Here is a 26,068-nt window from a genome sequence, read left to right as displayed (position 1 = left end):
AGCCAAAGAAAATGTCGACAACTACAATAATGTCTACTTTGTCTCACAGTCAGTTATGTCATTCTAAGTTTAAAAAAGCTTCTGAATAGGAAGAAAAGGAGCTATCCCCAAGTTGATGCACTCCATTCCACAGGAAAAAAAAATAAAGCTATTCTTTCAGGCCCGCACTCTCTTATAGTTATGTTAAATTAAGGTCAATGATAACAAACTTGATGATTTGGCTTCTCTTTTGACAACTGTAATTAAATGTGAATGGTACATTAGAAGTGATTATGAGGACAAGATAGTTGAGAGTGGGAGAAGAGAGAAAAAACACTTTCAAAAGCATAGCAGTTCTGAGTTAGGCAGTTAGGCATTTAATGCAGGGGAGAACCATGCAGTGTTTTTTAATCTTGGACGCACATTAAGAGCATCTGGGGAGCTTTTATAAAACCCCAATACCCAGGTCCCACTTAAGACCAATTGGAGTTGCTGGGAATAGAATTTGGATATGAATAGTTTGTAAAAGCTCCCCAGTTGATTCTACTATGCAGTCAGGGTTAAGTGCCATTGGAATAGTCCTTCACACTTACAGGTCCAGGAGGTTCTAAGGCAGTTTGTGTATGACACAGTCATGATCATGGGGATGACCTTGACTAATAATAAAGTAACATTATTATTTAATATATTTAATATATTAATATTACATATAATATATATTATATTAAAATATATAATAAAAGAACTATGTTTACAAAGTACTATGTGTTTCCTGGGGCCCAGAAGTGTGTAATATATTTTGGGAAGATTTCCACTAGTGAAAACTAAAATTTTTAAAGCTTAGCACTTGAATGAACAAACTTTATTTGAATTCGTTCTTTCAGAAGATATTGTTCCATCAATAAATGAGGCATTATGTGGATAAATGAGGTATTGCCTTAACACAGAGAAACAGTCAATATTAACAAATCAATACATGCCTGCTTTTGACATAGTCTAGCATTTATTGTGTGAGATAAATTTTAGGACATCTGAGAATGTCTCCTGGGTTTGTACTGAGTTATACATACTATTTGATTTGTTCCTTATTTGTAGCATCTAGTATCTTAACTCTATGCTGAAGATGCTCCCTGGAAGGTGTAATGGGCATGAGAATGTATTCTGTCATTCAGTGCATGAGAGGCTGCAGTTAGAACAACTTTTCAGGTTGCACATGGTGGCTCATGCCTGTAATCCCAATACTTTGGGAGGCCGAGGCGGGTGGATTGCTTGAGTCCAGGAGTTCGAGACCAGCCTGGGCAACATGGCTAGACCCTGTCTCTACAAAAAAATACAAAAGTTAGCTGGTCATGGTGGCATGCACCTGTAGTTCCAGCCACTCACGAGGCTGAGGTGGGAGGATCACCTTAGCCTGGGAGGCAGAGGTTGCAGTGAGCTGAGATCGCACCACTGCACTCCAGCCTGGGTGACAGAGCAAGACCTTGTCTCCAAAAAAATTAATTAAAAAATAAATTTAGGCTGGGCGCATTGGCTCATGCCTGTAATCCCAGCACTTTGGGAGGCTGAGGGAGGAGGATCACTTGAGGTCAGGAGTTCAAGACCAGCCTGGACAACATGGTGAAACCCCGTCTCTACTAAAAATACAAAAAGTAGTTGGGCATGGTGGTGCACACCTGTAGTCCCAGCTACTCGGGAGGCTGAGGCAAGAGAATCACTGCAGCCCGGGAGGTGGAGGTTGCAGTGAGCCGAGATCACATCGTTGCACTCCAGCCTGGGCAACCGAGTGAGATTCTGTCTCAAAAAATAAACACATGAAATAAAATAAAAAATAAATTTTAAAAAATAGGTTTTTTAAAAAAGAACTTTCCATGCTATGGAGGCTTTACACATAAACCCCCAGAAAGACCCAGCTCCATTCCTTCCCACTTATGGATCTTGGACAACTTACCAACCTCTATAAGCCTCAGTTTCCTCAACTGTAAAATGATGATATTTGCTGGAAGAATTAGAGAATATATTAATATAAAACATAATGAATGATATCTGTATTTTAATCTCTAAAACAGATAACTTCTGGGATATTCATTATTCCACTGAAGCCAAACTAGCTTCATCTCTGGATGAAATCAAATGTTTCAACAAATAATCTAACAATGAAAATTTTTATGTCTTAAGATGACTATGAATCTCTGAGGGCTCATTATTTCAAACAATATTTTGTATAACAAGAGAATGTGACAGGTCATTAAAATTTGTTGTAGTGGTTTGGGGCCTATAACATAGCCTTTGGTCCTATAAAGAAAATCTTCTAATGCTTCCAGTGCACAGTTTTGCATTTTGTGCACCAAATTCAATCTGTCACAAAGCTCAGAGTTGCTTATTTGGGTTGTGCTGAAATCTTAGATAATTGCAAACATGCGAAGAAAATCTCCTGCAGTAGTCTCATGTTTGCTTTTTATTGATCATTTCCTAGTTGCTTGTGCACCTGGAAGAGTGACAATCCAAGAAGATCCCCCCGGCCACCTGTCTGTGGCTTGGTCCAATGTAGATCTGGGTGACTACTATGTGGTCTTTGTGAAGAGTGATGACGGCTTGGAAGTACACTGCAACACATCTCTCACTGAGTGCAATTTCTTATCTGAGTGTGGCTTCACCTATTTTATTAGTGTTTTTGCCTATAACAAGGCAGGGCAAAGTCCTTTGGGTGACATATTCAATTATACCACAGGTAAGTCCCATTTGATATTTGTCAAGGGAGTTCTGAGATCACTAACCTCAGCAGCAGAATGGATCACCTATTCCACTTATTAACTTAGCACCTGGGAGTCATTCTAGGATTAAGAACAGAAAGTAATCTCTTATCTCACATTCTTTCCAGACTAGGGAATCTTGGTTTTGTGGACCCAAGCGTAACTAGAATGCAAAGTTTGGGAGTGAAAAGAGGAGGAAGAATGTAGTTGTTCAACCTTGCTCTGAAAGATTGAACTGTCCACAAAGATGTACTCCGTGAGTGTTCTAGCATGTGCTGCTGCCAAAGAGGAGGCAGTGCCTGCGTTTCAGGAGGTCACTCTTTCCCTAAGACCAAGAGAGACATACAATGGCCAAGATGCTACATGGTGTGGAGGACTTTGGAGTAGGACACCTGGGTTGACACCCTAACTTGACCACTCATTCATTCCTTCACTGAGGGTAATGATGTCCACCTTGCTAGTTCCTTAGTGTTCTTCACTGCAAAATGGGACAAATCATGAGAATATGAATGTGAAAAGGTCTTGTGTGTGATAAAGCATGATGCAAATATTTTTATTAGCATCACAATTGCTGTTGCTATTATCCTCCACTAGACTTGTATCTTGTACAAGGCAGGAATTACGTCTTATTTATCTCTTCATCCTCAGTGCTTATAATAGTATGATCAGCATATGGGAGATGCTCAAGTTTTGAAGAATGAGTGGAGTGATTTGAAATTAAATAACTACATTACAAATAAGAATACTCCAACATAATTATGTAAAAGTCTAGCTGAATTACAGTAAATTTTGCCAGGATGAGGGATCTAAATCATTGGTGCCTTTGGAATGTGGAATAAGAGGCCATCGATAAGGTCCTAACACAGGAGGGTCCTCCAGAGTGGCCTTGAGCTGGATCTTGAAGGATGAATGGAAATGTAAGTGGGGCAAGAGCATCCCAGGGAAACCCCAAGCTGAGTCAGACATTTGCCAGTGGGGTTCTTTAGGGTCTCTCAAGGTCTATACACGGCCGGGCACAGTGGTTCATGCCTGTAATCTCAACACTTTGGGAAGCCGAGGCAGGCAGATCACTTGAGGTTAGGAGCTGAAACCAGTCTGGGCAACATGGAGAAACTCTGTCTCCGCTAAAAACACAAAAATTAGCTGGACATGGTGGCATGTGCCTGTAATTCCAGCTACTCCGGAGGCTAAGGCATGTAAATCACTTGGACCCAGGAAGCAGAGGTTGCTGCGAGCTGAGATCACACCACTGCCCTCCAGCCTGGGTGACAGAGCAAGACCCTGTCTCTTTAAAAAAAAAAAAAAAAATCTACTTATATAACTATGACCCCCACCCCCCAGTTTTATTTGGCTTAGTGTCTGGAAAGGCTGACAGGATCTGAGAAGTCAGACTACATATGATTTTACCAGGCAGAAGAGGGGACCGGCTTTCCAGTAGAGGGGTCAGCAATTTTCTCTGCATAGAGAACGAGGGTGCACGTGGCATGGGGGAATTGAGGAGTCTGGTGTGGCAGGGAGTTGGGGGAGCACAGCTGAACCTTACAGCTTGTGATGACCTTGAATGTCATGCTGAGAATTTACCCTCTATGCAGTGACAATTAGGCCAAGATTGGACCTGGACAGACCCACAGGGGGTCACTGTAGTCATTAGGGAGGGCAGTGGCCAAGCCTCTGGGCATGGGAGGTCAGGACTCAGTGTCCGCCCTGGTTGCATTGCTCTTGATGGGACCACCATTTTCCCTCTGCTCCTGCTTTCAGCTCCCTGTTGCCCTAGTGACATTAACCCCGTGTTGGTGTCCAGTGACAGAGTTGAGATTGTGTGGTCTCCCGTCCGTGGTGCCGAACTGTATGAAACCAAGGCTGCAGATGGGTACAACACGGTTGAGTGCAATGACACTGTTCCCGCGTGCACCCTTTCGGCTCTAGAGTGTGACACCAAGTACAACATCACGGTGTATTCATTCAGTGAAGTCCGAGGCAGCAATATGTCATGTACTCCCCAGTTCATAACCACAGGTAAGGCACAGCTATCATTCCACTCACTGCTGTCTGAATGATTCACCCCAGCTGCGAGCCTCAGGATGGGCATTCAGTAAGACCAATAAAAAGGTTAAATCCCATTAATCAATCTTTGTGGGGACCAAGACAGCCGCTGTTGTACGAAGGAGAGTCAGAGGAGAAGGCAGAAGAGGAAAGTAGAAAAAATGAAAACAAAAGGGGAGACCGTGGGGAGAGTAGAAGGTTTTGCCCATGATTACTTCAGCCATTCAGTTCCTCCTGTCTTTGAGGGTCCTGCCTGTACTCACACCATGAAGGTGTGTAAATATGTTTCTTACTTACGTTTGCTTTTGGAGTTCACAATGCTCTTAAACATTTTCCAGCTATTCCAGTACTATATGAACCCAATGCCCAGTGTTAATGTCAATAGTTGTAATGTAATTTGGCCTGCATGCATGACGTGGTTGAAAACTATGATGATCTCACTGGGGGCAAAATCAATTTTAGACCAAATGGCACATGTGATATTTTCGACTCATGCTTTTTCAATTAATACTCTAAAATCTCTCAGCTCCTTGCAGTCCTGAAATAAAAAATGTTTCAAGGGATGCATTCTCCACGATTAACGTGCACTGGCAATCCACTAATGATGACGCTACTTACACTGTGACTGCCCAGGGGGAGAAAGGACTATATCAGTGCAGCAGCATGGGAGAGTCCTGTACCATGCGGGGCTTGCCCTGTGGCTCAGTGTTCTCTGTCACTGCTGTGGCTGAAACACAGGCAGGACGGAGCCTGCCCAGCTACAGTGTGCCCCTGGAAACAGGTATGTAGCAACCACCAAGCCTGAATGTTGACTTCAGTGGGGTCCTTACGAAGTGTTTCAAGACATGAACTTCCTTATTTAATCTACCCTCAGTGCCATAGAAATACATTAAACTCAGAGCCGTTTCAAAGAGTCCCGGTCATAGAAAATAAAATTTTCAATATTTTACAAGTTCTGTAAAAATATCCTCAAGACTAGTATATCCATTCACTGGCATCAGAGAAGGAATACTTACTCATTCTGTGAAACATTTATTTGAATTCATATTCGGCTATGATATAATCTATCAAAACAGCTAACAAATGAGTAGCCAAATGAGCTGGGTTGTTACTTATTTCTTTGGCTCAGCCCTTTCAAATTTTTCTCTTTAAAAAATGCTTTCTGACTTTCAGTTTCCTGATAGGTAAAGGGGAGATAATGGCCTCACAGGGTGGTTATGAGTATTAAGTTGACTAATGCTGCAAAGCTCTTAGCATAGTGCCTGATGCATAGCAAGAGCGCCATAAAAGAAAACTATTATTACAGCATAGCATTGTTTATGAATGAAACGTGGCAAATCACTTCAGCTTTTGGACATTCGTTTTTCTTATATACAGCGATAGACGGCACTTTGGCTTATAAAAGTTGAAATACCTAAAAAACGAAACCAGCAGTAAGATAGAGACCATACAAAATACTGCATGCATGAAGCTCTTAGGCATCCTGTATTCTGGGTAATGGGTCCCTGAAAAATCAGGATGGCTGGGGTATTTTAGGCAGCTAAGAAATCAAGCTTTTATATCAGTGATGTACTATAACATTTTCAAGAAAGGCAAATTATACTTAATTGCTAATGCTATGAAATGTTCTATTGGGAGAAGTGAATGCAACCGTTACTTTGAAATTTGCAGTTAGAATTGTTGAAGATGGGCCAAGAGTGGTGGCTCACGCCTGTAATCCCAGCACTTTGGCAGGCTGAAGCAGGTGGATCATGAAGTCAAGAGATCAAGACCATCCTGGCCAACATGGTGAAACCCCATCTGTACTAAAAAATACAAAAAAGCCGGGCATGGTGGCACGCGCCGGTAGTCCCAGCTACTCGGGAGACTGAGGCAGGAGAATAGCTTGAACCTGGGAGGTGGAGGCTGCAGTGTGCTGAGATGGTGTCACTGCACTCCAGCCTGGCGACAGAGCGAGACTCCATCTCCGTCTCAAAAAAAAAAAAAAAAAAATTGTTGAAGATGGGGGCAACAAAGGATTTCCTTCTTATTCTGGAAAAAAAAATGGTGGAAACCTTCAACAGCCAGTTGGTGCAGTGCATTCTTGGGGAAACCACCCACTACATACAGTGAATGTTACATGACGCATCAGAGGAAATGAACACAAGGAAATTTTTTATTAACAATGGAAAGTTGGGGAATGTAGGATATTGAGTGAAACACAGGCAAAATACCATTCTTTGTCATTTTTCACAAATAATCTTCAGTGGAAATAAATCTCCAATTCTTTTTCTTTTATCCCATTTAAGTGCCGTGCTGTCCAACTGGTCTGACAGTAACTCAAATCACCCAGTCAGTAATCAACGTGAGCTGGACTATTGGGAGAGTGGCTCAAACCCATGTTGCAGTTCTGGAGTCACACACTGGACAGTCTAAGTGTCACACTCATCAAAACTACTGCCTCCTGGGATGCATCACATGTGGCGTCAATTACACAGTGACATTAAAAGCAATTAGCGCCACGGGGTTGACTGCGGATTGCTCCTACCAAAGTTATTTCTCTGGTAAGCAAACTCCAGCTCTAGAGTAGCAGTAAGGACTTAACTATTGTAAATCCAGGCATAAGCCTTTCCTCCTCATTTAAAAAGATGCTGCATCTCCACCTAGTTTGCATTATAAACTCAGATTACTTTCTAAAATGGTTATAGTTTTCCCTTTGGTTAGAACCTCAAAGCTTCGGAGGCTTCTGTTGGTAGTTGGTGAATTAACTCCCCTAGTAACAATATTCATGCCTGCTTTTTCTGAAGGGACTGTGTATCTTTATATGACACAGCTACCTGCAATACAGAGTAACTCAGCCTGGCAGAGTTTTCTGGAAGCATTAGATCACACATTCTGTTTGGTCTGCGTTTTTTTCTTCTCATTATTATTGTGCTACTACCTCTCTTTTCTAAGCTTCTTCAGCTCCTTCAATGGTTTCTTATTTCAACAGGCTAAGAGAGCAAAGGCATCTGTCTACTGACAGTATTGTCGCTTGTTCTTCACAAAGACCAGACCATTAGGGAGTAGCGGCAGAAGCTAAAAGCAGTGCAAGGTTACCAAACAAGATTTCTCTTGCATGATTCTAATCCACTGAAGTGGCTGCTTGTAGCATGGTTTTGAAAAAACTCTTAAGGATGCTTCCTACTCTTAAGGTGAAAGAGTACAATGATCAGTTACCTCGGCCTGGGGCATGGGATGGAAGAGTTGGAATATAATTTTGGCATTCCAGAGGTAGTAGAAAGAGTCTCAACTGGGAGTCAAAATTAGACATGACTTCTTATAAGCTGCGTTGCCTAATCTTCCCTGATTCTGTCTCCTCATTGAAAAAGACAGGAATAGTAATATTTTCCTTCGAAGTTGTTTTGAGAATCAAAATAAATCATAACATGAGAACATTCAGAACATGCTGCATGTATGTCAGCTGGTGTGTACTTTCTTCTGACCCATTATCTTGTATTAGATTTACTGCCTAAGTTCTCACCTTGATATCCAGTTCTCATTGCTTATTCTTTTAAGAAAAAATCAAGTAAGCCTGATTATAATAACTTTTAAAAATTATACAGTAGGATCTTTAACTTAGTTACTAAGGAATCCATTTGGTGCCCTTATTGGCACCTAATGTGTGGCTCGCTCAAGGTATTTAGAAAAGAAAAAAAATACTAATCAGCTACCATGGATGAAGCGTGGACCAGCAAACTTGGTCACTGGCATGTTGTATAAATGGCTGCACCCAAAGTGTCATGCTACTCAGCTCGGCAAAATTGGTTCTTCAATTAAAGCTGAATGCAATTAATTATATTTAAGTTTAATGCCACCAAAAATCAAATGAAACTAGGGCATTATGAGGGATTTTGACAAGGATTCTGTGCCTTTGACTCACAGTTTGAGTAATGTACAATATGTATCTGCCAATTTTTGGACCTTTCTGACTCACCATCGTTCTATATTAAAAATTCATACCTCACACCACCTTCACACATGAATTTCTCTCTCCTTTCTTCCTTTCTTTCTTTCTTTCTTTCTTCTTTCCTTCCTTCCCTCCCCTTCCTTTCTTCCTTTCTTTTTTTCTTTTATTTCTTTCTTTTTTCTTTCTTTTCCTTCCTTTTCTTCTTTCTTTCTCTCTCTCTCTCTCTCTCTTTCTTTTTTCTTTCTTTCTGGATCTCGCTCTGTCACCTAGGCTGGAGTGAGTGCTGTGGCACCCTCATAGCTCACTGCAGCCTTGAACTCCTGGCCTCAAGCCATCCTCCTGCCTCATCCTCCCAAGGGGACCACAGGTGTGCACCACTGCAACTGGCTAATTTTTTTTTTTTTTTTTTTTGTAGAGTCAGGGTCTCCCTGTGTTGCCCAGGCTGGTCTCAAACTCCTGGGCTTAAGCAATCCTCCTGCCTTGGCCTCCCAAAGTGCTCAGATTATAGGCATGAGCCATCATGCCCGGCCACCCATGGATTTCTGATTATGTGGCCCACCATGGAAATAACTTGAGTACCCCTTCAAATCTTGCTCTGATCTAACCAGTAATTAATCCTGTTACTTAAAATAGTTTACTTATATTTTTTCCCTGCAGTAATCAAGGCCATTTTTCGATGATGGTGGAATAAAACCAGTGATTTTGTGTTTCTTTTTATTGCTTAGGTGCCTGCTGCCCTTTGGGGGTGAAATTATATAGGCTGGGCTCTAACGGCATCCGGATCTACTGGCAAGCCTCCAGGGGCTCTGCCAGTTACAGCACTGACCTCTACGGCTCCAAAGGCATTTTCACGTGCACCCCGAGTGCTGGCCTCAGTTTCTGTGATGTCACTGAGATACCCTGTGGGGATGTATACACTGTGATGGTCTCACCAGTTGCTGAAACAGGATTGAAGCTTACTTTCTGTCCAAAAAAAATATATTCAGGTAAAGCAAGTTATGACGGTTTATCTAAAACTAACCCTGAACTCAGATCTGTGAATTAAGATGCAATCAAACTTATTTGCTATGTAGGAAGGGCACAGAGGGTATAAAATTTCTTTCTTTCTTTTTTTGTTTTTTTGTTTTGAGACAGAGTCTTGCTCTGTCGCCCAGGCTGGAGTGCAATGGCACGATCTTGGCTCACTGCAATGTCCACCTCCCAGGTTCAAGCGATTCTCCTGCCTCAGCCTCCTGAGTAGCTGCAATTACAGGCACCTACCATCATGCCTGAGTAATTTTTGTATTTTTGTAGAGATGGGGTTTCACCATGTTGCCCAGGCTGGTCTTGAACTCCTGACCTCAGGTGATCCACCCGCCTCGGCCTCCCAAAGTCCTGGGATTACAGGCATGAGCCACTATGTCCAGCTGAAGGTATAAAATGTCTATACAGCACAGGTAGATTCTGGCTGTGGAAGACCCCAAAATTCTCTGGAATTGTGATGCTTTATTATTATTTAATTTAGAGATTATTTTCCCTGTCCCATGCTTCCCCTTCCTAAAAAGGACTAGGTGCTTGCTGCTTAACTAGTAAAGCAAATTTAAGATAATTTTCTCCTTTGAGATTTAGGGATAGATTTTTAACATAGTCTTATTGATAATATTGGAAATTAGGAAACTTGAACTTTTATTTGCACAGACTGAGAATTGTGACTGAGGAAAAGTTAGAGGATCAGAAAAAATGAATTTATAAATCACAAGCCAGGCTTGGCAATATGAGTGGGCAGACAGTCTGTGATCACAAAACATGACTGTCAGCAACTACCACCTCACTAGAGCTGGCAGGAAAACATTAGCAATTCTCCGCTCTGTGTTCCAGCACCTTCTGCTACCTTGCCCAGGGCACAGTCATACATTTTTCATATATTCCTAGAAGAAAAGGCATGATGAAGCCCTAGAATTTTGCAGATGAACACAGAAAAAAGAATAAATATTGGCTCACAAACCCTTATTGATAGCCAGAATCTAAAATTTCCAATGATATGTAGGTGACAAGAGGTTCAGGATGGCCCTTGGTGATGGAAGGAGGACAGTTCCTCCCAAGGGGCTGTTCTCATTGTCCCTGGCTGTCATGCTCTGATTCCTTGTTTTTCCATTATTTGGTCCACAGGACAAACTGGCCCAAAGTATAGTCCTATGGGAAGGGACAGGAATAGGTTCCTGGAGTAAGGATGAGCTTTTAGAAAGATGAGTCTACAGCTCAATAACAATACTGCATTATAACTGCATAATACTTTGTAATGTGCCAAGCAGTTTCATACTACAAATACCATTGAATGCTCAAAATATGCTATGCTGTAGTCTCAACATATTTCATTATCTCTTACTTTATAAATAAGAAAACTGAAGCTCAGAGGCTCCCAAATCTCTATCTACAACTCTTCTCCTGACCCCTAAATCCATATTCAAATTTGATACCTCCACCTGCAGGTGCCCAGGTATTTCAAACCCCTCAGGGCCAAAAGGAATTCCTGATCCTCTGCTGTTTCTGATCTTCCTTCCATTGTCCTTGTTTCAGGCACATTAGCTAAAAACCCTGGAGTCAGCTTCCGTCTCCCGCACCCTCCATATCTAAGTAGTCTTGAATTCTTGTCCTGGTCACCTCCATAATGGTTCCTAAATCCAGATTCTTCTCTTCATTCCACAGCTACTGCTATGCCTCAGGCCCTCACCACCTCTCCCCTAGACTTCTGCACCAGTCACATCTGCCTGTCCTCACTCCAGCCTCTGTACTGTTACCAGAGTTGTCATTTCAGGACACTGGTCCAATTGTGTTACTTTTATGCTTCCAAATCTTCAAAACTTTTCCATTTCCCCATAAGATAACATTCAATCCTCTGGGCATGGTGTTCACAGTCCCTTATAACCTGTCCCCTGTCTGCTTATACCTGTACTGTTCAATAGAAATTTAATATGAGCCATGTATGAAAAATTTAATTTTCTAGTAGTCATATTAAAAAAGTAAAAAGAGGCAAAATTAATTTCATAATATATTTTAGTTAACCCAATATATCCAAAATATTATCATTTCAATACCTCATCAATATAAAAATTATTAATAGATATTTTGTATATTTTTCATACTGTCTTTGAAATCTGGTGTGTCTTTTGTATTTATAGTACATTTAGTTCGAACTAGCCACATGTTCAATAGCTACTTGAGTGTCTACTGTACTGGACAGATAAATTGGTTTTTCGTGGGTTTTGTTTGTTTGTTTGTTTGTTTTTTATTGAGACAGGGTCTTGCTTTGTCATCCAGGCTAGAGTTCAGTGGTACAATCACAGCTCACTGCAGCCTTGACCTCCTGGACTCAAGCGATCTTCCTGCCTCAGCCTCCCAAGTAGCTGGGACTATAGGCATGCCCCATCACGCTTGGCTAATTTTTAAAATTTTTTATAGAGACAAGGTCTTGCTATGTTGCCCAGGCTGGTCTCGAACTCCTGGGCTTAAGCAATCCTCTCGCCACAGCCTCCCAAAGGGCTGGGATTACAGGCATAAGCCACTGTGCCCAGCCTGAACAGAGAAATTCTAGGCTCATTCCACAACATCCATTCTCAGAGGACTCTATTCTCTAGTCTAGGCATCTGGCATCATTCACGCATGCCTGCTCCTGCCACACACACCTCCTATTCTATGTCATGTTCTGGAGCTACTGCTGTGCTCTTCTCTTTGCCCGGAATTCCACCCCACCTCCACCAAGAGAATTCTACCATCCTGAATTTTCCTTATCTGTGAAGCCTTCTCCAATTATCATAAGCTGAGTTAGCCCTCTCTCTCCCTCCTTTATCACCCCACAGCACCCTTATCTGTACTGCAACATATTACTGTGAATTGAATGTGTGTTATTTCTCCTAATAAGTGATTATCTATTTGACTCCCAGTATGTAGCACATAACTGTTGCCTGATATATTTTAAATTTAAAAAAGAATGAATCAACGAAATTATGCGCCTCTGATCATACAGCTAAGTGAGTGATGGAAGTCTTTTGTTCTTTCTCCTGCTCCATGCCCACAATTTCACCCTTAGAGAGTCATTCCTCTGAAGGCTGGTTAGCCACGAGAAGTCCTTGTGAGTTAGAACTCAAGCACTTTGATGGGATGCCATCTCAAGCCTGCAGCCATTTCAGCTTAGTAATATTAGGTATCCAGACTCAAGTTAGGAAATCCTCCTTTGCTCAGTGTCCCTGGTAAAAGCCATACATTTGGGAGATGTTTTTTGGTTTCGTTTGTTTGCAATATCAGTGATGCTTTATTCTGATAATCAGAACAATATTGTAAATGACAATAACAACTAATATTTATTGAGTGCCATGTGCCGCCAGGCACAGTTCTAAGGAGTTTACATGTATTAACTCACTTTATAACAAACCTATCAGCTTGGCATTCTTTTTTTTTTTTTTTTGAGATGGAGCCTTGCTCTGTCACCCAGGCTGGAGTGCAATGGCACGATCTCGGCTCACTGCAACCTCCACCTCCCAGATTCAAGCGATTCTCCTTCCTCAGCCTCCTGAGTAGCTGGGATTACAGGTGTGCACAACCACGCCCGGCTAATTTTTGTATTTTTTGGTAGAGATGAGGTTTCACCATGTTGGCCAGGCTGGTCTCGAACTCCTGACCTCAGGTGATCTGCCTGCCTGGGCCTCCCAAAGTGCTGGGATTACAGGTGTGAGCCACTACACCCAGCTGAGCTTGATATTCTTATTCTTACTGCTTTTCAGATAAATTGAGGCACAGTGAAGTGACTTGCCCAGATCACACTGCTAGTAGTATCTCCTTCACTTATCATCTAAGTTCGTTCTTGTTCATTTTTTGGTTTACTTTCCTTTTATTATTTCTTAAGTTAAATCTTCACTATCTTAAATACATAAATGAATAGATTTTATTTTAAATGCTTGTGTTTTTATTATAGTAACTTGCTCTGGAAGTACACTTGGAATGGGTAAGTCATTTTTCTCATGGATAAAATAGAACAGGATTTTTGTTACTCCATTTTGGGGTTACTTAATGAAGTCAGCTGACTTTTCAATTAGAAAGCAAATGCTTTCTTTCTTTGATACAAGGGGCTCCTGCTCTCTTATCCCGTAACTTTTTCTCCCCATGATAGTGCATCCTCTCAGATTCCACCAGTTGAGATGAATTTCTTTGAATTCTGAAGTCTTTTCAGTATTCTAGGGTCCTACAGGAAAATGTAAATAGTTTTGGGAGGGGCAGCCGCTTTATCCCTCACACTTCAGAAAGTGATTCCCAGCTCAGCTGTACATTGGAGTCACCTGGAGAGCTTAAAATTAACTGATGTCTGGGTTCTGTCCCCAGAAAGTTTGATTTAATGGGTCTGGGGTGAGAGCTGGGCATCAGGAGTTGTAAAAGCTCCTCAGGTGATTCTGAAGTATAGCCATGTGCACACACATCACCTGGAGCCTCGTTAAAGCCAGATTCTGATTTGGTTGGTGTAGGAAGGGTCTGAGATTCTGTATTTCCATAAGGTCCAGGTGATGCTGGCGATGCTGAGGCTGCTGGTCTGACCACACGTGGAGTAGCCAGGTGTTAGAATCTGTTAATGGCCTGCAGAGAGCTACAATGTTTGCTCCTGGTTTGCATGAGTGGGTATACCCCGTGGAGACAGAGGGTGCTGAAAGGGCAGTTGGAGTAAAGAGAACCTTTACTGCCTCCTCGGTTTTGCTCAGGGATGATCTTGTCTAAGCTATTTTGGTTGCCCCCGCAGAGATAACTCTTGGCACGGCAGTGGAGATGAGCAAATGTAGCCATGAGTGCTGACCCAGTAAGCAGTGTATGCTGCCTCATGAGGAGTCCTTTCCACAGCCTTTCAGGGGACAGCTTGGTCTGGAGCCTTAGGAAAAAAATCCCCTGGGAATATTATCAATCCCAAACTACAGAACTTCCCTCCCGCCCACCCCTGCCCCGCCCCTCCCCATTCAGACTTTGAATGGTATGAGTCTAAATGAAGTCTTCCTGCTTGTAAACCCCACTGGACAACCTTCCAATCGGGGCCGGCTCCCCAACCACACCCCCTTCCACTGGCAGGAACTGGGTCTAGAGTCTCCACTCCCTATTCTCTGCCTGGGCTCCCTTCCTCTCCCAGTCCATTGCTTCTCTGAGCACAGCAGAATACACGCTTTTCAATTCCTGTCCTACCTGCAGGTCTGAAATAAGCATAATCCCTATTAATTTTTCAAGAGTTTTTGTTTTCTATAACTACAATAAGGAACAGACTTGGCTTACTGCAAACAAACTGTGAGGACACTTCTAATTATAGGAAAATCTCCCAAAGTACTAGAGACCATAAGCCCTGGTCTTCAGTGAAAGGTACATGGACCTGGGTCTGCATTCTTTAATCTGCATCTCCCTGAGACATAGAGCTGTGGTAGAAGTGTCCTAGGTTCCCAGGGGAGAGGAGTGGTGTATGATATTTTGGCCTTCCCTATGATTATGTTAAAGGAAGAGTTTCTAATAAAAACAAAAACATAAACATTTTAAAAAGTTTGAAAAGAAAGAGTTTCCATGTGATAACAAAAAACACAAAAGGTGGGGTGGCAAAGAGAGCAAGCATGGTGGCTCATGCCTGTAATCTCAGCACTTTGGGAGGCCAGAGCAGAGGATCACTTGAGCTCAGGAGTTGGAGACCAGCCTGGCCAACAAAACAAGACCTTGTCTTTACAAAGCATAAAAAAAAATTAGCTAGGCATGGTGGCATGTGCCTGTAGTTCTGCTGTAGTCCCAGCTACTTGGGAGGCTGAGGTGAGAGGATTGCTTGAGCCTGGGAGTTCAAGGCTGCAGTGAGCTATGACAGCACCACTGCACTCCAGCCTGGGTGACAGAGTGAGACACCAGCCTCACCAGAGAGCTTTTTAGAAATGTACAGTCTTGGGCCCCATCCTGACCTACTAAATCCCCAGGTGATTCATGCACGTATTCAAGTTTGAGTAGCACTACTTAGGTACTGCTCTCAAACTTTGCTATGTAATAGAATCTCCTGGACAGTTAATAATGAATGCAGAGGCCCCGGCCCTGGCCCAGTGAAGTGCCTCCATATTTCCATCAGGTTCCCAGGTGATTTGGATACATGTGAAGTTTGAGGAGCACTGCTTTAGGTCACTAATCTTCTCTTTTCTGACCATCCAGGCTTCAGCTTACCTTCACCGTTCCCTGCCTTAGCCAGGGCTCAGTCTTCAGTCTGAAATCTGCCACTCTCTTAAAGTAGATACTTGTAGAAATCCTGTAGGAGCCAGACACAGTGTCACACACCTGTAGTCCCAGCTACTCGGGAGACTGAGGTAGAGAATCACTTGAGCCCAGGAGTTTGAGGCCAACCTTGGCAACATAGTGAGAACCCCCCTGCCCTCAACCCCATCTCTCTGAAAAAAAAAAAAAAAAAATCCTGCAAGGCCCTCAAAAAATAAGAGTAAACCAGATTATCTGAGGGTTTCTAAGGTCATGTGGAAGTCATTATATCTAAGGGGAAATTCTAAATTGCTGTCTTCAATTTCAGCATTTCCCCTCCCCAAACACAGGGCAAGTCCAATCAGGTCCTGGGGCTGACACTGGAGCCTCTGGATATGCTAAGGGGAGCCATGGGAATCTTGCTGGTCTAAGACTTTGGGTTTTCTTTGACTCTTGGAGTATCCTAAAGCTTTTCAAACTTTTTTTTTTTGAAACGGAGTTTTGCTGTGTCATCCAGGCTGGAGTGCAGTGGTGCAATCTCGACTCACTGCAACTTCCACCTCTGGGGTTTAAGTGATTCTTGCGCCTCAGCCACTTGAGTAGCTGGGATTACAGATATGTGCCACCACACCTGGCTAATTTTTGTATTTTTAGCAGAGATGGGGTTTCACCATATTGGCCAGGCTGGTCTCGAACTCCTAGACTCATGTGATCCACCTGCCTTGGCCTCCCGAAGTGCTGGGATTACAGGCGTGAGCCACTGCACTGGCCATAAACAGACTTTTTAAGAGAGATCTGGATTCAAATCCTGCCACCATCACTTGCTCTTAGTCAAGTTGTGTAAATTCTCTCTAAGCCTAGGTTTCCTCATCCGAAAATTGGAGTAAACAATAATCCCTCATAAAAGAACATAAGGATTAAATGAGAATGTAAATTATTGGACACAATAATAGGCTCATAACAACTACTTAATAAATGGTAGTTTTTAATTCATATTCAGTTTAAGCTCATGTTACATTCTATTATGTACCAATTATTAACATTTTAATGTGCTACTTCTAAGATATTCGCATTTTAACCTTGGTCCTCATAATACACTTCCTCGTTGATTCTCTAACTGTGGTCCTGGGACCAAAAGCATCAGCATCAGCTGGGAACCTCTTAGAAATGCAATTTCTCAGGCTCTTCCACAGACCTATTGAATCAGAAATTCTGGGACTAAGGCCCAGCCTTCTTTGTTTTAGCCCTCCAAGTGCTTCTGATGCATGCTAAAGTACGAAAAGCATGGCTTTAATTCAAGAAAGCTATTTCGATGCTGGAAATTGATGCAATTTGGAAGGGAAAGGAAAAAAAAAACCGATTTGAGGTGATAGGGCGCTCTAACAAGAGGTAGATAGATGGGAGGGGTTTGTGCCTGACATCACACCATGAGCAGGGGCTGGGGGCGTTCCTTCATCTTTAGGACTCAACATGTTTCATTGTCACCTGCACATCCTGGGCAACTTCGAGGAAGTTTCCTGTCTGTGACACACTTAGCAGCTAAACAGGTTTATGTTCTCCGTATAAAACTCCCTGAGTCATTAAAATTTTGGAGTTCCCTGAGGAGCACAGCAAGTTGGCCTGGGGGTGGAAAGGAAAGTTCTTTTGTTTTGAACCAGCAGTCTGGGATTAAAGAGGCTCTGGGAGGGTTCATTTGGTGAAGCAGGAGAGAGATTGCTCTGATTAGAAATTGCTGATCAGTTTGAACACTTGGTCAGTTGTCATAGTTTCAAGTTTACTTGCTGTGAAGTGCTGTAAAAATAGTATTTCAAAGCAAAATACACATAAAATCTCAGACACTGGTGCTTTTTAAGAAAATGTCTGCATATTGAATGCATCTTCTGCTTTCCTTCCTTACCCTTCTCAGTGATTTATAGAGGGAAGAGAAATGAAGAATGACAAAGTGAGCCCCAGATAAAAACAAAAATTTGACTAAGTGAGTAATGTAAATTGATTTTGTGTGATTTTATGGCAAAGTTTTTTGTCTTTGTTTAAAATGTTTTCCCATTTGTCTTGCAGAGTTGTCTCATTTGTTAGTGATTAGAGATGGAAAAGATCTACTAGAATGTAGAATAAAATAATGCCTCTAGGATAGGAAAAGCTCCTTTGGCCTTTAGAAGAACAACTCTGACTCTGCTTCCTGAGGGCAAGGTCAGGTGTGTCCTCACCTGCACAGCAGTTGGAGAGCTGCCGTGTGAAGACTCTGGAGAGAAATGGATCCAGAAAATCCCCTGGACAGCTGCCAGGGTGAGTCAGCAAGCTGCGAGAACCCTGGAAACACGAAAGGTCTGCTTAGCAGAAATTCTTTCTGCGATTTCACATCCAGATACACCACAGACTTCAACACATCCACTTCATGAGTGTTTTATTGACAACAGCACTTGCCTGCAGCCCCCTCAGGGACTGGAAATGTTCACTCCAGAAAGTCGAGCCACCCACATGCAGACAGCACTTATCCCGAGACAAACCTCCAGCAGGACTTCAGTATAGGTTGGAAAGCAGTAGCTGCCAGGGCAACCTGAGATAACAACCGCCCTCATCACAAGTTAGGAGCAAAGCTGAGCTGCTTGCAGGGTTTTCTGAGCCAAAGCATCAGGTGATGTGACATCCATGGGAGCATCTGGGAAAGCAGAGCTGCCAGCCTGTTGCTAGAAGGATTGCAGTTATGCTTTCTGCATGACAGAAGATGTCGAATGGAGAGCCTCAAACTGTGACCGACTGACACACAGGCACCTTTTGGGGGGGAGGACCATCAATCTTATTGGCCGTATCTCCCACTCATACTGTAATTACTTTTTTCATCTTTGGAGGGGGAAGGCTATGAAATATAACATAAATCTCTCATACCTAAAAAAAAGTTTGTCCTTCAAATATCAGTAACCTAATTTAAAAAGTGTGAATAGACTTGTATAACACACACACGCACATGCACACACACAGTTATAGTGTTTGCTCCCCAAACACACGGCTATGGAGCCAAGAATGTCTGTAGTTAGGAACAACCATAAAACTCCACCCAGGGGGAATTGGACCATGGAATTAGGCTTGAATTAAGCATGGAAGAAAGAACAAACTTCCCTTTCTGTTCTCTCAACTTCCTATCAATGTGCGCTGCAAGAGAGAGAAGTGATATGCTTTCTCTATGAGACTGATCAGAAATATGTAATGTGTCACTAATAAGAGATCTTCCCCAGAACATCTGTACATGAATGGAGACAAGCCAAAGGCATAGATCTCTAAAAAATGGAGTTGGAAGCATCAGAGAGCACACCTAATACCGTACAAATACTAAGGCACAGAAAGTGAAATAGCCATCTGCCTAGCTAGGCACTTAAGGCTGAACTGTTTTGGTCAGAATGCCATAGAAGAAAATGTGATCCGCAGTGGGTAAAGATAAAAAGCAATTTATTTAGCGTGTATATAGCACAAACTACCGGCTTGTAAGTGCTCTCCATATACTCATTTTATTCTCATAACAACCCTACAAGCTAAGTAATAACATTATCTCCTTTATACAGGTAGGGAAAAAGAAAGAGGCCCAGAAAGGTCAAGTAGCCCACCCATGTTCACACGGCTAATCAATTCAAACACAAAGTTTCAGGGAGAGACATAGTAGCATTGATTAGACCTGCTAATTCATGCTATCTTTTAGTTAAAATTTTAATTCTAATTATTATGGGTACATAATAGTTGTATATATTTATGGGGGTACATGTGACATTTTGATACAGGTATACAATGTGTAATGATCAAATCAGGGTAATTGGGGTATCCTCAATTACCTCAAGCATTTAACATATCTTTATGTTAGGTACCCATGATATCTTTATGGAAAATATTTCTCTAGATTATTATGAATTAGTGATTGATTATTAGAGGAGATCTGGGAATAGGATAGTGAGTGATCTGCCCTAACTCAAGTGCTTGTACATTCAACCCTTGGTTATTTTGGCCATTTGCCTGCTCTGAATTATACAAAGCAGCTTTTCTTTTTTTTTTTTTTTTTTGAGACGGAGTCTCACGCTGTTGCCCAGGCTGGAGTGCAGTGGCGTGATCTCAGCTCACTGCAAGCTCCGCCTCCTGGGTTCACGCCATTCTCCTGCCTCAGCCTCCTGAGTAGCTAGGACTACAGGCGCCCGCCACCGCGCCCGGCTAATTTTTTGTATTTTTAGTAGAGACGGGGTTTCACTGTGGTCTCAATCTCCTGACCTTGTGATCCGCCCGCCTCGGCCTCCCAAAGTGCTGGGATTACAGGCTTGAGCCACCGCGCCCGGCCCAAAGCAGCTTTTCATCCCTGGCCAGTGTTAGCAGATTTTACCTTCCATTCTGATGTGTCACGTTTAGGGAATCCAAATTCATTTTTCAATTTGTTTAGGCAAGCAGACTAGAGGAGACGTAGAGAAACAGCTTAGTGAGCTAATGCAAAACTAGGGGAGCATGGGAGGACAGGCAATTTGGTACACTAGAAAGAGCAATGACCTTGGAGCCAAATGGATCCAGATCCTAGCTCATTTTGAGATTTTTCATGATTTATTTAACCTCCCCAAAACTCAGTTTTCTCATCTGTAAAATGGCAATAGTCATCTTGTTGGGCTGTTGCGAGGTTTGAGATAATATATTAATATTCAGCACACAGGTGCAATGAAACTGAGGTGTTTGAGGTCATACTGCTAGTAAGAGGCAGAGCCAGAATTGGTAGGATGTAAACCTATGCCTACGTGCAGTTAAGGCCCATGCTTGCTCCACTATTCCGCAGTGCCAACAAGGACTCTGGCCTTTAGGAGCATGAGCCACAACGGCACCACATGTGACCAGAGTCAAACTTCCAACCCAGAGGGACCTTGTGTTATTCCTTGGCACCTGGTCATTCTCCTGAAGGGTAAGAGATGGAGGCACCTCACCCATCTCACTCTTCCCTCTTGGTTTGGCTCTTCAGAGTGAGGGGCTTCACCTCAGAAGGATGAATCTTCCCTGGCACATATTTTTCTTATGGACTGGGGCTTCACCCTGCTAAACGAAGCAGAACCTAACTTAAAATGAAAAGGGAGAGGGAAATCATGTGCATTTGTTTAACAAATTGAGCAACTGAATCAATTTAGAGTAGGTTTAAAGGAGGTCAGGGCTTCAGCTTCCATTCTCATATAAGCCCTGAACAGAAAAACCACTTATGCCATAGGTTGTGCCAGAACCCATTCTATGGCCATTTTAAATTTTAGAGACAGGGTCTCCCTCTGTTGCCCAGGCTGGAGTACAGCTGCATGATCATAGCTCACTGCAGCCTGGAACTCCTGGGCTCAAGCAGTCATCCTACCTCAGCCTCGCAAGTAGCTATGACTCCTCAGCTTGCAGGTATCATGTGCCATCATGCCCAGCAAACTTTTTTATTAATTTTGTGTGTGTGTGTGGAGACAGCAGTCTTGCTATGTTGCCCAGGCTGGTCTTAAACTCCTGGCCTCTATGAGTCATCCTGCCTAGGCCTCCCAAAAGTGCTGGGATTACAGGTGTGAGCCACCATGCCCAGCCTGTTCTTAATTCTTCATTCTCCTTTTCTCTCCTAAAAACCGCGGGTTATCCCACAGACTACTCTATTGCTTTCCATGTAGCCCAAGCCTGATCTTTGTTCCCACTCCACCACCAAGGGCATCCGTGGCAAGTTACTTAACTTCACTAAGCCTCAGTTTCCTTGTTGTTAGGGTTGCTTTGAGGATCAGTGAGGTAATCTGCTTAGCATGGTGCCTGGCATATGGTAAGTAAGCACTCAGTAAATATTAGACATTATTATTAGTAGTAGTATTTAACCACTTCTACTTCTGTGTGACCAGTTTGAATCTTTACAGCCACTAGTTCTTTGCAAATCCTTTTCGGAAAGCGTACTTTCTGCCAGTGTCATGATGGTTATCTCACAGTTAGGGCTCTTAGCAACTAAACTGATCTAATTTACGTTTGATGACTTTGATTTAAAGTCCCAAAAGAACCATGTCAGTAAACAGATTTCTGCCTAAACTTTGAGCTCAGATCTCCTCCTCTGTGAATCAACCTTCAACGATAATTTTTGATTCTGCAGCATTAACAGACCCTCCCTACATTTGTTGCACAAATTTGTTAATAAATGATTATTGTTTTGTTGGTTCATTTATGTATATCTTATCATTAAGGCATTCCATTTTTAAACCCAGTTTTAACTATCTGCAGCATTCCAGGAATCGCGCTCTTTAATTAGATTATAAATTCTTCAGGGGGAAGAGTCGGTCTCTCATTTCTTTGACTCTTCCAAAAGTCCAGCACAGTTCTTGGCACACTGGAGGGTACCTCACAGTTCTACGCAATTACTGTGTCCTTGAAAAATGAATGAAATAAACTTTTGGGGACAGTACATTTTCTATTAGGTAGTTGGGCTGGCTACTGAGTAAAATCTATTATGAATCGCCTCGCGAAGTGAAGGGTTCTTCTGTAAAGGGGAGGATCCTCCAGTCTTCGTGTGTGTGTGAACTCGGAATTTCATAGACAGCCCTGTCTCACTATCGGTTTGGCACTTCGCCTTCCTAGGCCACAGGACGTCGAACCGCAGGCGACAGCCGCCTCCCGCGAGGGGGCGCCCGACTTCCCTCGGCGCTTCCACCCATACTACGCAGCCTCCGTCAGGCAGTGGGCGGAAATTTCCTTGCTGTCGCGCGTGACGTCACCGGAGGGCGAGGTCTGCAAGAGGGGGTGGGGCCTTCCCCCGCAGCGAGGGGCGGGGCCATTCCAACGCCGCTTTTGCGGCCAAAGTAGGTTGGGAGTGGAAGGTGGTGGCTGCTGTTCCGCAGTGTCGGGAAGATGGCGCCGCCAGTGGCAGAGAGGGGGCTAAAGAGCGTCGTGTGGCAGAGTGAGTGCGGTGGGGCAGGGGTTGAGAGAGGGAAGGCCGGGAGGCTGCCGTGCCGGGTCTCGTTTTGCAGCCCCAACCCAGCGGTCTGTTGAGTCGCCGCCGCGAGCACTTGTTGCTTTGGCATCTGTGTGAGGACTTCTTCCTGCTTTCCTGCCCTGCCCTGTTCCTTGCCAGCACCAGGGATGGGCGGGGTGCGACGGGACGCGGCCTTCTAGTTGGCGTCGGGCACCCACTCGCCTCGGCCGCGCTCCTGGCCGCGAAGCTCCGCCCGGGGTGAGCTGCCCTGGCCCGGCTTTCCCTCCCGCTGGGCCCGCGCCTGTCCTCGGCCGCACTCTCTACTCATCTCTGCTCTTGTCCGCTCTCCACCAGTTGGGGATGTCTCTCCATCCGAGACAATTCGAGCGCTGTTTATTCCGCCCCCATCTCCACCCCACACTGGAGTTTGCAAGGACTGTTTATTCTGCTTATTCGTGTTAGTATCAACCCGTGCTTTTCAAAAAAAAAAAAAAACCCTCACTGTTTAACAGACTCCTCTTTCCCTATTCCGAGAGGAACCTACTTTCTGAAAAGTTCTTGAGAAGGGACCATTGGAATGACCGGGTGTCCAGCCGTGACATCTTCCTGCATAGCCCGGGCTGGAGCCGCCGCTCCTTCCGTTTTCCCTACACTCTCGGGGGCCCCCTCCCTGCTGTTAGGACCGGACTTCTTATTGGTTACTGATGTTCTGCGGTGTCATCCACAACTTTCATAAACATCGCTCCAAACCTAGGTCTGGCAGGTTAAAGAATGAAACCACCTAACAGGAATAACCATCATTGTCTGGCATTTCTGAGTTCAAAATAATTATGGCCTAGTAGTGGAAAGGGTGTAGCATCTTAAGTATTTCTTAGTCCAACTTGTTGAACAAAAAACAGAAATGATTTAGTCAGCAGAATTCTGGGAGTTCCTTGTCTAAAATTAAAAATCCAAATCAGTAACTGGGATAGTGCTTAACATATAGCAGGCACTAAGCAAATGTATAAATAGGTGAAAAATATGAAATTATCTTTTAAAAGATTAATTTTAAGGTTGGCGTTTGCTTTTTCAAGATTTACATGGCTGACTTTTTAAGATTTGGGGATGTTTTAAAACAGTGGTATTTAAATACATTTATGTGAAAATGGGTAACAAATTGTGTTGTATAAATAATTTCCAGATATATGTTATTAACATCAGCATGTATGCATTTAAGCCAGTTCTTTACATATTGAATCATAAGCTTTTTCCCTTTTTCACGTTTTCCTTCTGATCCTCATATAGATAAAGACATTGTTTTTTTTATCTGTCATTCTGTGACTTCCTTTTTTAAATCAACTGACATTGACTCAACATTTTTCGTGCTGCTTCACAATCTTCGTAATTAACATTTTAAAATTGCTTTTTAAATACCTTGAGGTGGCAAAAAATTTTGATAGCAGAAAAGAAAAGAAAAAATTATGGCCAGGTGCAGTGGCTCATGCCTGTAATCCCAGCACTTTCGGAGGCCAGGGCAAGATGATCGCCTGAGCTTAGGAGTTCAAGACCAGCCTGGGCAACATACTGAACCCTGTCTTAAAAAATAATAAAATTAGATTTTAAAAATGTTACATAAAAACAAAATTAATCTTCCTCCCAACCAGACCCGTAGCCTTCCTCTCCAGAGACACTCAGGTTTCTTATAAATCCTTCCACAAGTTTTTTAATGCAATTACAAGCATGCATAGAATCATATGTTTTTGTTTTACTCAATTATCTTTGTTTTATGTCTTTTTTCATTCTGGTTGCTTTCTCTTTTATTTTGTTGGGCAAAATTTTCTTTTTTTAATTTTTGGATATTTACACAGTCATTTATTTAAATCAGTGTTAATATATTGAGTATGTACTCTGTTCTTTGATTTCCTAGAATTGACAATTGAGTGGGAGAAGACAGGTGCACAAGTACTTAAGGACTGCTGTATTAGCAGTATGAAATTTTGGAAGAAGGAATTATTTCCTCTATGGGAGGAGGTCAGGGAAGGCTCAAGAGGAAGTGACATATAAGATGTTTCTTGAAAGGTAGTAGGATTTTGACAGGCAGAGGGAAATCTGTGTCAAACCCCAAAGGTGACAAAGTAAGTGGTTGATTATGGAAGAGGGAACAATTCCTTTTGATCGAGTACAGGGTATTCATTGCAAGGGATAGGGGGACATAGACCAAAAAGTAGTTTGGAGCCAGATTATGAAGGGCCTGGTTGCTGTATTATTTAGACATTCTGTAGGCAGTGGGAAACCATTAAAAATGATATTTTCTCCTCCTTTTTCAAAGAGCAGTCACTAGCATTTTTGGCATTCTATTAAACAGTGCTGAGAGAAAGTGATTTTCTTGTTCCTATTTTGAAGATAAATTACTCTAAGATTTAATTAAGTGTAATGTTAGCGTGAAGTGCACTAATGATAAGTGCACAGCTGGATGAGTTTTTTTACCCATGAAACTACCATCCAGATCACGATAAAAGAATGTTTCCAAGCACCCTATGGCCTTTCCCAGTTCAAGCTCTACCCTCTCTCCTAGAGTAACCAGTATTCTGACTTATATCACCACCAAATAATTTTATAATGGTGCCTTTTTACCCTTACACTATTATGTTTACAAGAAATCCTCCATGCCCTTTGTTGTAGTGTTTTCTTCAATAATAAATATTGAATTGTGTGCACCTGTAGTCCCAACTCCTTGGGAGACTGAGGTAGGAGGATCGCTTGAACCCGGGAGGTGGAGGTTGCAGTGAGCCGAGATTGCACCACTGCGCTCCAGCCTGGGCCACAGAGACCCTGTCTCAAAAAACAATATAAGAATAAATCTTCAATTTACTACATTTCTACCTAGAAATAATTGCTTTAGTATTTACTTTTGTATATATTTAGTTGGTTATACAGTAGTCCTTAGTTTTTTGTGTATGTGTTTTTTGTTTTGTTTGTTTTTGAGACGGAGTCTCGCTCTGTTGCCAGGCTGGAGTGCAATGCCGCGATCTCTGCTCACTGCAACCACCGCCTCCCAGGATCAAGTGATTCTCCTCCCTCAGCCTCCCGAGTAGCTGAGATTACGGGCATGTGCCACCATGCCCAGCAAATTTTTGTATTTTTAGTAGAGATGAGGTTTCACCATGTTGGCCAGGGTGGTCTCGATCTCTTGACCTCGTGATCCACCAGCTTCAGCCTCCCAAAGTGCTGGGATTACAGGCGTGAGCCATC

The 26,068-nt window shown here is 42.8% G+C and overlaps 2 protein-coding genes across 4 annotated transcripts in view; both read left to right on the top strand.

Moving 5' to 3' along the window:
* The window catches only part of LOC105489221 (fibronectin type III domain containing 7), a 29,984-nt gene extending 10,391 nt beyond the window's left edge, over nt 1-19,593 (top strand). The window contains exons 6-13 of the mRNA XM_071067999.1: nt 2,453-2,707; nt 4,488-4,745; nt 5,299-5,553; nt 7,061-7,315; nt 9,426-9,686; nt 13,649-13,678; nt 17,825-17,893; nt 17,977-19,593. Of these exons, the coding sequence (XP_070924100.1) occupies nt 2,453-2,707; nt 4,488-4,745; nt 5,299-5,553; nt 7,061-7,315; nt 9,426-9,686; nt 13,649-13,678; nt 17,825-17,856 (1,346 nt within the window). The 3' untranslated portion in view covers nt 17,857-17,893; nt 17,977-19,593. The remainder of the gene's footprint in view (nt 1-2,452; nt 2,708-4,487; nt 4,746-5,298; nt 5,554-7,060; nt 7,316-9,425; nt 9,687-13,648; nt 13,679-17,824; nt 17,894-17,976) is intronic.
* Nucleotides 19,594-22,689: 3,096 nt separating this feature from the next.
* Nucleotides 22,690-26,068, top strand: part of LOC105489225 (syntaxin binding protein 3) — a 58,933-nt gene continuing 55,554 nt past the window's right edge. For 2 of the 3 annotated variants that reach the window (XR_011606843.1, XM_011753929.2), the window contains exon 1: nt 22,690-22,822. Coding sequence is in view for 1 of the 3 variants with exons in the window: in XM_011753929.2 (XP_011752231.1) it covers nt 22,774-22,822 (49 nt within the window). In the remaining 2 variants the exon portion in view is untranslated. The remainder of the gene's footprint in view (nt 22,823-26,068) is intronic. The other variant, XM_011753930.3, reaches the window with a different exon arrangement.

Source organism: Macaca nemestrina, chromosome 1, assembly GCF_043159975.1.
Source record: "Macaca nemestrina isolate mMacNem1 chromosome 1, mMacNem.hap1, whole genome shotgun sequence".
Taxonomy (NCBI): Eukaryota; Metazoa; Chordata; class Mammalia; order Primates; family Cercopithecidae; genus Macaca; species Macaca nemestrina.
The sequence above is the reverse complement of the archived record's forward strand: the minus strand, read 5'-3'. Positions and strand labels throughout refer to the sequence as shown.